At 36.5% G+C, this 15667-nt stretch overlaps 1 protein-coding gene across 1 annotated transcript; it reads left to right on the top strand.

Moving 5' to 3' along the window:
- Positions 1-335: 335 nt before the first annotated feature.
- On the top strand, positions 336-9270 carry LOC144445266 (uncharacterized). The gene is made up of 10 exons (XM_078134809.1): positions 336-529; positions 2430-2564; positions 3168-3428; positions 4125-4424; positions 4650-5042; positions 5681-5845; positions 7142-7192; positions 7650-7694; positions 8123-8219; positions 8580-9270. The coding sequence occupies exons 1-10, from the start codon at positions 436-438 to the stop codon at positions 9073-9075; spliced, it is 2037 nt and encodes a 678-aa protein (XP_077990935.1). The 5' UTR covers positions 336-435; the 3' UTR covers positions 9076-9270.
- The last annotated feature ends 6397 nt before the right edge of the window (positions 9271-15667 follow it).

Raw genomic sequence — 15667 nt, 5'->3', positions numbered from 1 at the left:
TTGAATTGAGGTCATCTCAGTGCTTGTAGACTATTTCGAATATGGTGCTCGATTCGAATTGTTATATCTCATCAGTTTCAGAGTCCGGATACAATCAGAATCAAGTACAGTTTATTGGTCTACAAGCAGTCTACGTGTAGGTAAGTCTAAGGAAGGTCACACGCCCATAAAGTGCGAGTACGACCAGTGAATTGCATTTGCCGATGGCAAGATTGTCCTTTTAGACTTGAAATATATGGGAGTGTCGGAGGAGTCGGTGTGTACATATGTAACTGTAGTAGTATGCAGTGTGATTGAACTCTTGAATGGTTCAATTTTACATATGAAAAGGCAGCTTCGTGGTTGCTCTGCGCTGGTATTCGAATCCTCAGTTTCAAGAACAAGAATAAGTGAGTTCCCATTTTAGTTGAAGAGAACAGGTTCATAAAGATCGGCATGGAACCTTCGCAGACGACTCATTTCAGTGGCGGTGCCCTAATCTACGTACTATTAACGTTGTTATTTTCCACAGTTGCCATGGTGAATTCAGGTTGGTATATCTTAATAATAACGACTTAGTAATTAGCTTTAAACTTAATATAAAGCATGTTTACATATATATGCATGAGTTGTATTGTTACCAAAACAAATTACAGACAGTGGAACAATCGAGAACAAATGAACGGCTAAGTCCTTACAGTGTCCTCGGCCAGATTTAGAAACATGGCGAGGGACTGAGTTTTCGCCTGTGACTTTGAGATTCATTGTATTCATTCTAGACTACTCTCTAGATACCATAATTTCCCATAACTCCCGTTTATCATAATTTTCTAGATTTAGACTGTCAAACATTGTCTAACTGAAAATATTATTCATACCGGACAATACTCTTACTGTATGGTTCTTTAGACTGCGTGCTCGTTACCGTTTCAAACAAATCATTGAGGGTTCGTTGGTATTGAAATGTTGTAAAGGTGACATTCATCACATTGTACTCTGTGAAAATGGTCACAATAAAGTGAGCTGACAAGTACTTAGCAAACAATGTTATGGATTTGTACCTATACATGACTTCCAAATTCTCACCAGACCGAAGGAAGCACACTGGTAAGCTTAATAGTTGGCGTGTGAAACCCAGTTCCATTTCAGCATCACCATATTGCTACTGAGGGCGTGGGAGGTGTCTCCCTCTCACAGTGGGTAATTTTTTGAAGACATGTAGGAGGCCATGGCCATTTAGAGGAGTAAAATTTCTAACCATACAAATTATTGAAAGCAATAGAATACTTGAGTATTGTCGTTAATACCCTTCAAAGGCACACACCAACACAATAGCTGGTAGTCACCCGCCTCATGATAATTCAATATGGGGTGTTTAAGAGGTAATTTGCGGTGAAGCTGCAAGAAATTCTGCAAATGTACTTGATAAACGACGGCTCCTATGATTAAATTTAGTTCAAATCATAAACAAAATATTTCGTGACCCATAGTTTCAGACCATCAGTTTTCTAGACCTCCCCCTCCCCTTCACATCCAATTTTTTTTCGCGCCCTCATTTTCTCCTCAGCCCCCTCACCCGCTGTAAATTATGTTCTTTCCCACATGAGTGACTACCTGGCTTCTGTATACACGGACTTTTAAACTAGACGATGTTACTATATGTCTCTATGTATTGAATAAACGTGTATGTTTATTTGTGTTTGTTTATAACACGGTTCCGGTCCTGGACTCAATGTGCGAGTATTTCGTGCTTAAAATATACTGAGAAACAAAAAGGAGAATTATTGGAAAATGATGACGTGTATCGTCTGGAAGCGGTGACTAGAATGTTTACTCTTAATCTTATTCTTTAATTCTTTTAAAGTGCATTACTTTAAAAAAAATCACAATGTGCTGTACAACTGATTGAAAAACCAAAACATAAAAAATAACAAAAATACAATATTTGAAAAAATCTTTCAAATGTCAAAATATAAGGAAAAAACTAGTAAAAAGGTACACATGCATTAGGGTGAAAAATATCAAATGTCTAATGACAAAACGACCTAAAAAGGTAAGGTTTCAAAGTGCTTTTAAAACTGTCGAATGTTTACTCTTATGGTCGGCATGGCAACGACGTCGTAGGTTCCCAGTTATAGTGACGTTGCTGCTTGTCGACCTTGGTGTTTCGCCTGCGAGAAGAGATGAGAAAGCCTTAGTTTACTACATGTCAATTAAATTAGCAGAAATGTGTGTATCCAAATTGCAGTTTAATTGTCCCTTAGTGGTTTTATAACCTCGTTTTAATTTGTTCTAATTCTTCTATCTCAGTTATCATTCATGCTCGCAAGACAGAGCTCCTATTCCTGCTGACCCCCCCCCCCCGTATATGTCCTCTGTGAGTCTTGGATGGTGCCGTAAAAGAGGCTGTGGTTTACGATGATGTTATCATTTTATTTGTTGATTGTTAGAAAGCAGTGTTCGATTGGTCGACGGTGGAAATCCGTTTACTGGAAAGCTTGAAGTTTTGAACGAAGACCAGTGGTATGTCGTTTGCAACGATGAATGGAGTCTGGCGAATGCTGAAGTTGTTTGCGGAGAACTTGGTAAGAATGCATACAGCAATAGATAGAGACACGTACCTGTATTGGCCTATACACAGTTATATAAATGATGGTATTATTTTCGATTTCTTTTGATATATGTTTGTGTCATTCTTATGTCACACAGGTTTTATTTATGTTATCGAAATGTTATGGACAAGACATTCAACAAAATACTTCATTCATTTCAATTCATAAACAAATATTACGATGTCCCTACATTCTGTCTGTCTGTCTGTCTGTCTGTCTGTCTGTCTGTCTGTCTGTCTGTCTGTCTGTCTGTCTGTCTGTCTGTCTGTCTGTCTGTCTGTCTGTCTGTCTGTCTGTCTGTCTGTCTGTCTGTCTGTCCGTCCGTCCGTCCGTCCGTCCGTCCGTCCGTCCGTCTGTTTGTCAGTCAGTCAGTCAGTCTGTCTGTCTGTCTGTCTGTCTGTCTGTCTGTCTGTCTGTCTGTCTGTCTGTCTGTCTGTCTGTTTGTCAATCAGTCTGTGTGTGTGTGTCTGTCTGTCTGTCTGTCTGTCTGTCTGTCTGTCTGTCTGTCCGTTTTCTCTCTTCAGACTACAAGCAAATTAAATCTGAATTTTTCTGGGTTTTTTTCGATGTTGCAAGGATACAGTAATGGTGCCATGTTTGTGCAAAGTTATTTGACTTCATCTTCAACATCACAACAACAACAACAACAACAACAACAACAGCAACAGCAGCAGCAACAACAACAACAACAACAACAACAAGAACGCCCTTCTCAGCAACAGTTTATTGAGAAAAACTTTAAGTGTGAAGGTGATGAAATGAATCTCCTTGGCTGCCAATCATTCAGTCGCACAAGCAATACTTGTCAAACTGGAGAGGTCAAAGTCAGGTGTAACTGTAAGTTTTTTTTCCTTATCTCTAGACGATTAGAATACTTGGTTACTAGTTAGTATAGACGTCAACATTAAATTGGAGGTATTTAAACCGAATGTATTTAGTTATTTATACTCGGGTGATTTCTTTTCGTACTAATGTAGCCGATTAATTGACACTTTCAGAACACTCTTAATACTGCTACATTTCGTAAACAGTTAGGGTGATAAGATACAATATTCCCTTTAAAGTTTCTACCTCACAGTCCCTCCATTTTATTATGAAAAACGTGTAACCAAGAACGTATACCATTTTCTCTAGTACATAGCGAAACATATCATGGTATTCAATATCTATCTATCTATCTATCTATCTATCTATCTATCTATCTATCTATCTATCTATCTATCTATCTATCTATCTATCTATCTATCTATCTATCTATACATACATACATACATACATACATACATACATACATACATATTGTGTGTATGCGTGAATAATTGCCATGTCATTGCTTCCACTCTGTATATTTTAACAGTGACTTTAGCAAATTAACCAAATGGCAAACAATTTACGCAAAGTGTGTGTGTGTGTGTGTGTGTGTGTGTGTGTGTGTGTGTGTGTGTGTGTGTGTGTGCGTGTGTGCGCGTGTCTCTGTGTGTGTTACCTGACATTGCCTACATGATCAAGCCTGACTTTAATTCTTCACTATAGTTCCAGGGTACGTGGGTTGTTTCGGTCTACCAACGGCAATAATGGGATCTTTAAACAGTCAGTGTAGTGCGGATTGTATCGTAACTATTCAAGACTGTCTCCAGTTTTGCCGACACATCCGATACGCAATTATTAATGAAGCAAGGCAATGTTTCTGCTGGGAAAGCACTAAAAGCTATCCAAGATTGTTTCAAGATTTGGAAGAACTTTCAACAGAACGCTGTGACCTCCTCTGTCCAGGTGATCGAGAGAACCAAACGATCTGTGGTGGACAGGGCAACGCCGCCAGTGTATATGAAAGTAAGTATAGTAGGGTATTGACGTACAGAAAGTTGGATTCATAACCAGATAGTCTCATATTCAGCCTCATATAGTCTCGTACAAGGAAATTACGATGACAGCCCCAAAAAAGGCAGTCAAACACGAAATAATACAGTTGATATCTTGAGATTCAATGCATGGAAGTAATATAAAATCCCACGTGTACAGGCAAACTTCCCTTCTCTATAATTTCTTCCCGAACAGCCACTCTGGGTGCATCGACGGGACAACTATATTGGGAGAGAGAAGGTTTTGTGGTGTCGCCATACTTTCCAGGAAGTTATCCGTCGAATATTGATGGAAAATGGCAGATTAAGATTCCAACAAATCCGAATAAAGGAGTTAGATTATCATTCCTGAGACTGGACCTCCGTCAAGAAGATGAAATTCAAATTATTAAAGATATCGATGATGGCAATATATTTGTTGTGGACGAAACGTTGGAGAACAGACATAGAGATTGGGACACAAACCAACTCACTGTAAGTTTGACAAGAGTTCCTCCTCGTCCAACTACGGCGATATTGCCAGCAACACTCGGACCGTCGAGGATTGTTCGTTCTCCGTATATGTTCATGTTTGTGGTCAAATATGCCGGTGAGTTATAATAAACAGAATTATATACACATCCTCTCTCGGACATTTCGTTACATTTATATAGCTACTTTCCACCGCATCAGTGGTTCTAAATGTCATCACATATCAGTCCTCGATGGAGACATTTACCCATTTAACAATAATTCCGTCATAAAGCTGTATTAGATGTAACGGGGTCATTTTAAAAAACTCTTTTAGATACCATTCGATTAAGTCAGGTTTGAAACACACATTGTTTAGGTTTTACCCAACTGCAGCCCTCACTCTTAATGATTAGAAATAATTAAGTTCTGTGATAGCACACCAATCTCGTGTTAGAAGTCCTCTACACAATGTTGTTTTTGTAACTCTGCACTGTTGCTAAGTTCACCACTAGATGGCGACCCGAAGGATGTAATTACACAGCGTTACAGAAACCAAGTGACACCTTATATATAGGGTGTAATTACATAGAGTTACAGAAAGTAAGTCATTAAAGGGTTAAACATATTTGTGTAACACAGAATCTTAATACTGTATACCCTAGTTACAGCTAGTGCAGCTTTTAAGGTTTACACCCAGTAACCCTTACCCTTTTAAATGTCATTTGTTTACTTTATTGTGGTTTGACTCTTATTTGTGTGTCTATTCCATTCAAGGTGTTGCAAAGTGTAATGCATCTCAAGTAGAGGAATATCTCAATCCGAATCAAAGGCTGGGAGTATATTTCGAAGGAAATACAATAACCGTCAATCAACGATGCGGTGCAGGCAGTATCAGATGTAACGAAGATGGTCACTGGTCAGCATTACCTCAATGCCAAGGTGATCAATGTCTTTCTTTCCCTGTTGTGTTAGTTACATAGTCTCCACAAGGAAGGGGTACTTCCCAAATTTTCAGAAGGGTGTTAGCGACTCTTGAGTTCAAAACATCAACCATTGTAATAATAGTTGTAATGTTCTTTGATACACAACCAAGTTACTTTCATTCATGTCTACGTTTTGGCAACATGACTGCTACCTTCCCCAGGACATGAACAGAAGAAACTTAGTTACATGGTCCCCGAGGGAAGGGGTACTCCCAAACTCAACGAAGATGGTCATTGGCCAGCATTACCTCAATGTCAAGGTGATAGGGTTGTCGGTGGCCGAGTGGTTAAACCACTTTCCTCTTACCACTGCGGTCAGGGTTTGAAGTTCGAGCCCATTCAGGGTTTGATTAAATTTACCAATTAGTAAATTAGAAGTAAGTTCAGTTCATGGATTTATTAGATCCATGTTCAGTTTAACTCTACCGAACAGCGCAGGTTTTCCCCGGGTAGTCCGGTTTCCCCCTGCATTATAACTGAACCCATGAGGGGTGGCCCTCACTGGACTTCTTGGGAGATAAGTATTTATATACTTAAAGAACGATATCCAGTGTAATAAAGATTATTATTAACTTGAATTCGTTGTGCATCGAAGAATATTACTATATTATCAGAAGTTCCAACCCTGTGAACCTGTTTACTGAGATCAATCAATGTATAATACAAAAATAACCCCATTTTTAGATATCACAATCAACCAGTCTATATTCCCTTTATTATGATGATAAGAAGATATTTCTAAAGCATGAAGGAGTTAAGATATTTCCCAAGTTAACGGATATAAAGTCGACCAACGTTAGGGATTTTCTTGAAAAAAGTGACCCATTTGACGGTGACAGATACAATACCTTTCCATGGGAGTAACCCCTTAGGCACAGTTCATAAGTTTGTAGTTATATCTTGTACACGGTAAACCATGTTTGAGGTCAAATTGTTTTGTTTAAAACTCAAAAAAGAATATTTATTATTATTAAAAACAACAAATACCTCAACAAGGACACTATACACAAATCTAGAAATTCACTCCAATAACGTTGAAATTCAAAAGGAAAAGATAAGATTATCATTACAATTCTTGGCATTATAAGGGCACAACTCGCAAAGACAGACTAGAGAGTGAATTATTTTCAAGTTCATATTATAGGCAAATCATTGATAAAGAACTGATATTAAGAATAGATAGAACGTACAGATATCACAGAAGTCATGTTAAAATTGTGTTTAATTTCTTTTATTCGTTATTGCATTTTAGATTTGACAACTTCACTGGCGTCCACGACACAGAGGGCGGGTATTGCGACAGGTAAGTACGTATACGTGAGAACGGATACAACTCCTGTAGTGTAATTTGTTGTCAAAAGTTAAGTCCATTACAGCATAGTATGGAGCCCTCAACGGTAATAATACGTTAGGCGAAGAAGGATTTTCAGAACTTAGGCCAAAAAAAGAAAGAAACCAGATTTAAACTTCGTTATGGTTTAACGTATGTACTAAATGATATTGCAATTCAAGTATGCATTCTTATGATATTTCTTAATTACCGAAAATCATTCATCATGCAAATTAGTTATTAACACTGTAAGGTACATCAACAACTTTATAGGGCATATAAAGTTTGTTAAAGTAAATTATATTGAAATTGAAGTATGCAGTCTTAAGATATAGCCTAATTACCGAAAATAATTGATTATGCAAATTGATTTCGCTTAACGATTTAGTGAATAATTAATTTGCATAATTATTTGTCTCATTTCTTTCAGAGTCAACAGTGAATTTAACATACCAGTCTGCACCCGTATCCACAGGTTAGTCTCACATGAACAACGACAAAAGCACACAGTGAAGTTTTGTTACAACTAACAATGTATGTATGTATGTATGTATGTATGTATGTATGTATGTATGTATGTATGTATGTATGCATGCATGCATGCATGCATGCATGCATGCATACGCATGTATGTATGTATGTATGTATGTATGTATGTATGTAAGTATGTATGTATGTATGTATGTATGTATTATGTGTGTATGCGCGCACGCACGCACGCACGTACGTACGTACGTACGTATATAGGTATGTATGTACATAAGTAAATAAGTACAGATGAGTATATGTAATCATATCTGTTATCATCAATTGTATTTGTATTATATTACCTCAACTTTCTAGTACCTAATTCATTTTAAACTAATCATATAACTTTTTCCACTGTTTTTTTTTTAATTTCAGGATCTAGCAGAACAATTATCACAATTAGTGTTACCATTATTATTGTTATTATCACAGTAGCAACAATCCTGGTTGTTATTTTGTATGTCAGGATGAGGTGAGACATTTATCAAAACAATCTGAGAGAGAGAGAGAGAGAGAGAGAGAGAGAGAGAGAGAGAGAGAGAGAGAGAGAGAGAGAGAGAGAGAGAGAGAGAGAGAGAGAGAGAGAGAGAGAGAGAGAATATACCTACGTGTATTCTGTCCTTTTAGTCAATGCACCACTGAAATAAGTTATAGAATTTGTTGTGTGGTACAACGTATTTCATAAACTTTACAGAGATCTTGAGACTCTTTCCAACTTGTATTGTTGAATACATTAATTGGTTATTCGTACACTAATCGTATTTTCTAGAACCGTGTTTTGTACAATGTGATTTGTTTGTTTTTGATGAAATGTTACTTCTTTCATTCTTAGGAAGCTGAAAAAGAGGAAGACCAACGAGGATCATCACGTTGGAAATCGTCTAACAAGCGAGATGAGTCATGTTTCTGCCAGGGATAGTCGTGATAATCCGGCATTCAACGATTTGCATACTTACGATTACGTGGACAACACAGCCATGAACCATATAAAGGGTATAACATCCGGAGAATACGCGGCAAACCCACCATACATAGAAATACAACCAGATTATATTGATATTATAGAGGAAGATCTAAAGTCTGAGACAAAACAAACGAAAGATGACGAAACAAATAAGTTAGCATCAACGGAAGAAGAACAGTGGAATGATGGGATGGATGCACCACCGCAATATTACACAATCCATGAATCACAGGACGCAGCAGATACCACCAATGTGGAATCTTACGCAGCACTGCAAAAACGATCTCCATCGCCATACGAAGAACTTGAAAAACGTCAGCCATCGAATTCAGCACCGGTCTACGATGTAATATATGCAAAGTAGTGAAAAAGTCGGGAAATAACATTGACATTTGTGCAGTTTTTGCTATAAGTAATCCAGAACATCACCTGAGTCCACAAAAAGTAACTTACTAACATCCATTTTGCTACATCATATCCCCTGGCTGGATAACAATCATACTATTAAACACTGCTACATTTCATAATCTAGGAAACAAAAAAACACAAACAAAACAACAACAACAACAACAACAACAACAACAACAACGAACGCAAGAACGAAGACACAAAAAGTAACAACGGTGTTACATTTTCTTTGCTTGAGCCATCTTTACGTGATCCACATCCTTGAATAATTAATATGTAGAAATTTTAGTCAAATTTTTGTCGAGTCAGACGATAACACATAGCAAGGTATTAAGATTTTTATCACTGCTATCGATTGTATATTATTTCCGGTGACGATATTCTTCAGAATGCGGAAGATTTAAAGTGTTTTACTCACTAATGCTTATATCTGGATTATTAGTACTGATTGAAGGAAAAGTACTACTACCGTGATGTAGAATATATGTTAAAGACCAGACCATTTTAGGCTAAAGTGAAACAGTTTGTGACTGATACCCCAATTTCGATTAAAGCTGAGTGTACAAAATTGACATTATACTTCGGTTGACTGACAAGACAAAACACAAATTTCAGCAAAAGATACAAAATTTACAGCAACAACGACGAAATATTTTTTTGACTTGTCACTTAAGAGCCACCGTATAATAAACATTAAACTTGTGTAAGAGCTAATCAATGTTGTCACATGCTGCAGGATATCTCATTTGATGTGATGTTAATCACATTGCGACAATCCAATTGCTCTCTATCTATGCAAATGACTATCACGTGATAAAATAAAGAGATAATCTGAATACACGCCCTCAACGATGCGTAGTTATTTAAGTTTCATTTCTCATTACTTCGTAATATTAACATAAGCCATTGGTGTGAATATGGAACTTGTAAAGTATATAATGTACACCTCAAATATTGGATAAACTTGTTAAATATGTTAAAAGGATATGGGTCTTCGGAAAAGCTATAAAATGTTATAGACATTGAAGTAGCTGGAGTTAGGATGGCTCTCGGCGAAAAAAGTGGATTTTGATTTTGAACATGAAAAACCAAATATATAGTGATTTGTTCAAACATTTTATCACAATTTCAAAAATTATATATTTCAACTTGGCAGAGTAGGCTTTACTAAATGGACAGCATAACTCCATAATAACCACGAGATTGTACTTTCAAAGTTTCCCTCGAAGCGGAAAATTATTTATTCCTAGTAAGGTGGTTATTTTTTTACAAATGGTGCACAAACACACGTACACACACACACACACGCGCGCGCGCGCGCGCGCACGCACGCGCACCCACGCACGCACATACCTACTTACCAAGGTTACATACATACATACATACATACATACATACATACATACATACATACACACAGACATACATACATACATACATACATACATACATACATACATACATACATACAGACAGACATTCCTTATGTTTAATTGTTTAATTATGAATATAACTAACATTTTGGTAGACGTTAACTATGCTATAAAACTGAACACGTTTTGACTTCATACTATCGTGTGTAACATAAATGAAATAAAGTAATAAAATCACCCTGTGACACTCATTTAATAGCAGAAAATGTCTTTTATTTCCAAAAGTGAACAATGGTTCACTGCAAAGGCTATGTTTAAAAACAGACTGAAAGTTTTAGTTCACCCAAGATATTGAAATCAGCTCATTAGCATGAGGCCAGAGTTCACATTTGGAAAAGTCGCCTTATCTACAAAACAGATGATTTAATATTGAAAAGTGACAACGCACAAGAGATAAAATTCAACTGTCATGGATTTGTATACTGAAAGGAAAAAAATATTAATTAAATAAACCTTAGGCCCAAAGTTAATAGTGTGATATAAAGTTTGGAATAGATAAATTCTCAATGGATACATATTATTATAAAACTAAGGGTTTCTTTGCCAACTGTCCCCTTTGTTGCCATTTGACGGGGTCAGAGGATCGCTGGGTTCGTGTGTAGTAATCAGCTATAAGCATTCTCCACGTCTCTTCTGGTAATGGTGACAAGCCCTGAGTATCTGTCAAATGGTCTCTTGAAAAGCATTGTCTGCTTTGACGTACTCGATAAAGAAATCCCCATTACATTGGTTTGATGAAAGTTTGGCAGGTCCAGAAAAAGATGTGGAATCACCAAATGTGGGTAGAATGTTTCTGTAGCAGTTATTTTCACACTAAAATAGTCCATAAGCCAGACTTTGAGTTTTAGCCTAAAAGCACGATAAGTCCATGCCTAAACGTCCCTTTTAAAGGAAAAATGAAATGAATAATGAGCATTGTAGAACCTAGGCTAACACACTACATTTAATAAATAAGTATTGGTATTGAAAAGGACCTCATTACACAGTAGTTAAAGCGGCATTGACATCTGGGATCATATAGTACACATGGCAGATAAAACAAGAAAACTTTGTTCTATTTTAGTTGTCTACCCTAGGGTAATATTGATTGATGTTGCCGAAGAGTGCTGCTTTGATCTGTTGTTTCGTTAACAAACATCTACTGGATATCAGAAAAACATCAACATTTAGTAAATATAAATTACATATATTATTTATAGAGAGTATAAAATATAATTTTGTGATGTTATTATTGTTTGTGTACAATCTCATTAAACTTCATTGTGGGAATCAATACAGATAAAGCAAGGGCCAGAGGCTTTAATAAGGCTTAGATAGGAAGGTTTATAAGAACTTTCACTTTCAGCGAAATTCGTGTTTTCTACTTCAACTGCTTTACTGTTGCATTGCTTGGAGCCATTGTAACCAGGATAATATTACCAGTGTACATCTGTGCGATAGAGGTGAGAGAGATGAAAAGAAACATTTGGAATAAAGAAAATCACTATATTTTCTATAGCTTGACCAATAACAGATAGTATGAATTGAAACGTTTGCATTGTGTGCATGCTAACACATGAATGTACACACAGATTTATGCTGAGTGGGTACCAGCAATAGATTGTAATAACATAACAATATAACAGTTTGTACTCATGATCGTATTTTTTCTCTAAAAATATAAAGATTTCTTTTTAGTTTTATAACTACATATCTATGTTGCTGTTTTTCCTACCTGTTTATGAAGCCTTAAGCCCTGACCAAACTTGAGAAGCGATTGGCCATGTTTGCTCTTCCCCAATCATACTCTTCCAGTAGCAACGTTTGTAATAGTTGTCAAAAAGATGAAATGTCCAAGCTACACAGAGAGGTTCATCGGAACATAAAGCACAGCACAAATACTGTGACTTTGCTATAAAGTAACCATTTCCATTTGGAGCACTGATGTCACTTCCCATATAAGACAATCCTTCTGTAATGTCGCAACTGAAAGCTGAAATAATGGGACAAAGTGAAGATATTTATTGTGACTTGTCATACCTCGTGGATATCTGATTCGATAATTCAACATATTCTAATTAGTGCTGCTACCTTCATCCAATAATATCATAAGTAGGTATTTAAAACACACACAATTGCTTGCGTAAATTACTACTATTTTCTGATCAATGGTACTACCAAACCAGAGTGACTGTAGATTTTGAATTAGAATTTTGAATTTGAATGTTTGTTACATTTTACACAGTGTTTCTTAGCAATTACATGAACAAATACAGACAATATGAGCGCCCAATCATCAAATGATACATTTTATCTCACCGGGAACACAAATTAACATCACTGACGGATGGAACAAGGAAAATCCTAACACAGAACTGCCGTTGTGTTGTGTTCATAATGTATCAAATGAAACCGTTTATGTGCTTGCCTGCTACCTGTACCTATGTTTTAATGTGTATTTTGTAAAACAAAAAATATGAGATGTAAATAGAACATCATGACACCTAATTGAAACTCTAATGTCTTTGTTGTTTGGTAATAACTTACCTTGTTCGCAAATAAAACCGAACATCATTGAACACCTGATATCATTCCATTTGCCTTCATAATATCTTAAATGGCAACAATCTTCATTATAATATTCATTGTTTGGTTCCCCGTCATTCTAATCTTCATACGTCACCTGAAACCGAATTGATACCAGATTTAAACCGAATGCCTCCCGTAAGGGAAACCATGGTTTTTTTGCTCGTACATAATGCATTGTTGGAATTCATTCTTATTAAGATGTGGCCTAATTACCAAAATCATTAATTATGCAAATTACTCATTAAAACTAAATACAGACTATATAGAAATGTGTGTGTGATAAATTGAATGTCGTAATTTGGATGTATCTTCATTTATCTAGCCGTTATTTTGTTTTGAAATATTACATAAATAAAGCTGATAAGATTAATTTGATTATTTTGCACAATATTTGAAAAATAATACTGACATCATTTGGTTGTTGTACCGCACATACAAGGTGCTGAAAATTCTAATGTTACATTTGTCAGTCTCTTCAAGGAATCAAATAATCTTAAACACTACGCGATGTCTTAATAATTATTAGAGATAATGAACAAAATCTGCTATACTCAAGATGCTTTTTAACTGTTTAGACTGATCTTGCTTTCAAATACTAGTTTAGAAATAGTATCACCATAAAATAGCAGAAAAGTTGTGTCTGTTCACCGCGTGCATCACTTAAATACCTCTTTGTCGGTCTTTTTTGTGTGAAGACAACTGCAAAGCCAATCATGAACAAGCAAATGACATCTGCCCCATATACCCACTTGCTCTGAAGTACTAAATAAAATGAACAGTAAATAGTAACAGTAAAATACCATAATAGTAGACTGAGTGACAGGATTGTTGAGAATTAGAAAACAATTAACAAAAAAATTAACCTTTTTTTACCATTAATTCGATACAATAATGTATCTTATTATCTTTTATTGACAATTCTAACAAACAGAAAAGAAAAGCTTAAAATAGATGCATCCTGTTGGCTATTAGTTGTGTAGTATGGCTTCATGATAGTATTCATAGGAAATTTATATGTATCATTTTAATGATAAAAAATTATACCTTGATCTCTTGGCGGCCATCAAGATGAAAACGTAAACATGTCTCACGAAGGTCAATTCAAGCAAAAATAGCGAGGTAATATAAGAAATGAACGAATAGCCGAGGATTTTAATCAGATGGACTTTGATCTCTGCATCAGTTCCTATCTCAGTATACCACCAATTGAAATGTTTTTTCTTTATCTGTCAATACTTTTATATTGTCCATTTACCAATCACAATCAGAAAATAAGTAAACTTTTCGGTACCTTCATTTGATCACTGGCATTGAAATCAGATACATTGACTGGTTGCTCATGGATGTATTGATCATACAAGTATCAATGTGCCGTGGTACAGCTTTAATTACCTCTTTGACAATTTATAAATCTGTGTTCAAGTATGTCTAGTTCATGAAAAGCGCTACAATTCATAACTAGCTACCTTGATAGAAACAAACGTGGGCGCGGTTGTTGATCGGTGCGAGTCATTGCTAAAACAGATGTATTTGTATTACCTGTGAACCATCTACCCATTTCATATCTCCTGAAAGAATAACAGTATTTATTCCATACACAAGCCAAGATGTTGTCTTTGAACAGATGTATAAATTATATACTATGGTTGTTCTACGTCACAACAACCCGTGTCTATGTGACTCATTCTGGGGTGCTAAAACATGACTCAAAACGTTCCAAATCGCCATGATTATTGCTCACAATATATCATGTATTATGCTTGAGGAGGTGTAATTGTATTATTCCCCAATATTATAATTAATTCAGCCGGAAAATACTCGTGACCTAGGGTTTGTCACTTCTAGTCTAGTGACTCGTAGTGCCAGCCAGCCAGCCAGACAGACAGACAGACAGGCAGACAGACAGTCTTCATACCTGCGTGCCTGACTGCCTATATGTCTGCCTGTCTGTCCTTCTTCCTGTCTTTCTTCCTGTATCATTTGGAGTCATGATGGGTGAATGGCTAGCGTGACCGGCTTGGAATCTACAGGTTGCAGGTTCGAGCCCCGTCGCTGCCTGCTGTTTGTTTCTGAGTGGCTAAAGTCCTTGGGCAAGATTTGAACCACGACTGTGCCTCCAGTCAACCCAGCTGTATAACTGGGGACCTGGTAGGATGTAGGTTGCAATGTGAAGGCTTTAATCCTATGCGCTTTAATGGCTGCAATGGATTGTATGCTCCCCGGGGAGTTGAGGAAGACTGATCCGAGCCAGGGGTAATAATTGTAAAGCTTTGAGCACGGAGTGGGAAAGCGCTATATAAGAAACCAACATTATTATTATTATTATTATTATTATTTATCTGCCTCTTTCTGTGACTCTTACCTTTCAAGAATTCATTTTCTATCTCATCGTTGATAATAACGAGGTGACTCAGTGCATCTTCACAGAATAGTTTTGCATCATAATACGTATATCCGCTATCTTGGTTGATGTAATAGAAATGTCCACTGAAACTCTGCCACTGTAATCCAGGTCCTATGAATGGTCGAGTAAGGTAATTGAAAACA

The sequence above is a fragment of the Glandiceps talaboti genome, chromosome 14, assembly GCF_964340395.1.
Source record: "Glandiceps talaboti chromosome 14, keGlaTala1.1, whole genome shotgun sequence".
In the NCBI taxonomy this organism is placed as follows: domain Eukaryota; kingdom Metazoa; phylum Hemichordata; class Enteropneusta; family Spengelidae; genus Glandiceps; species Glandiceps talaboti.
The sequence above is the reverse complement of the archived record's forward strand: the minus strand, read 5'-3'. Positions and strand labels throughout refer to the sequence as shown.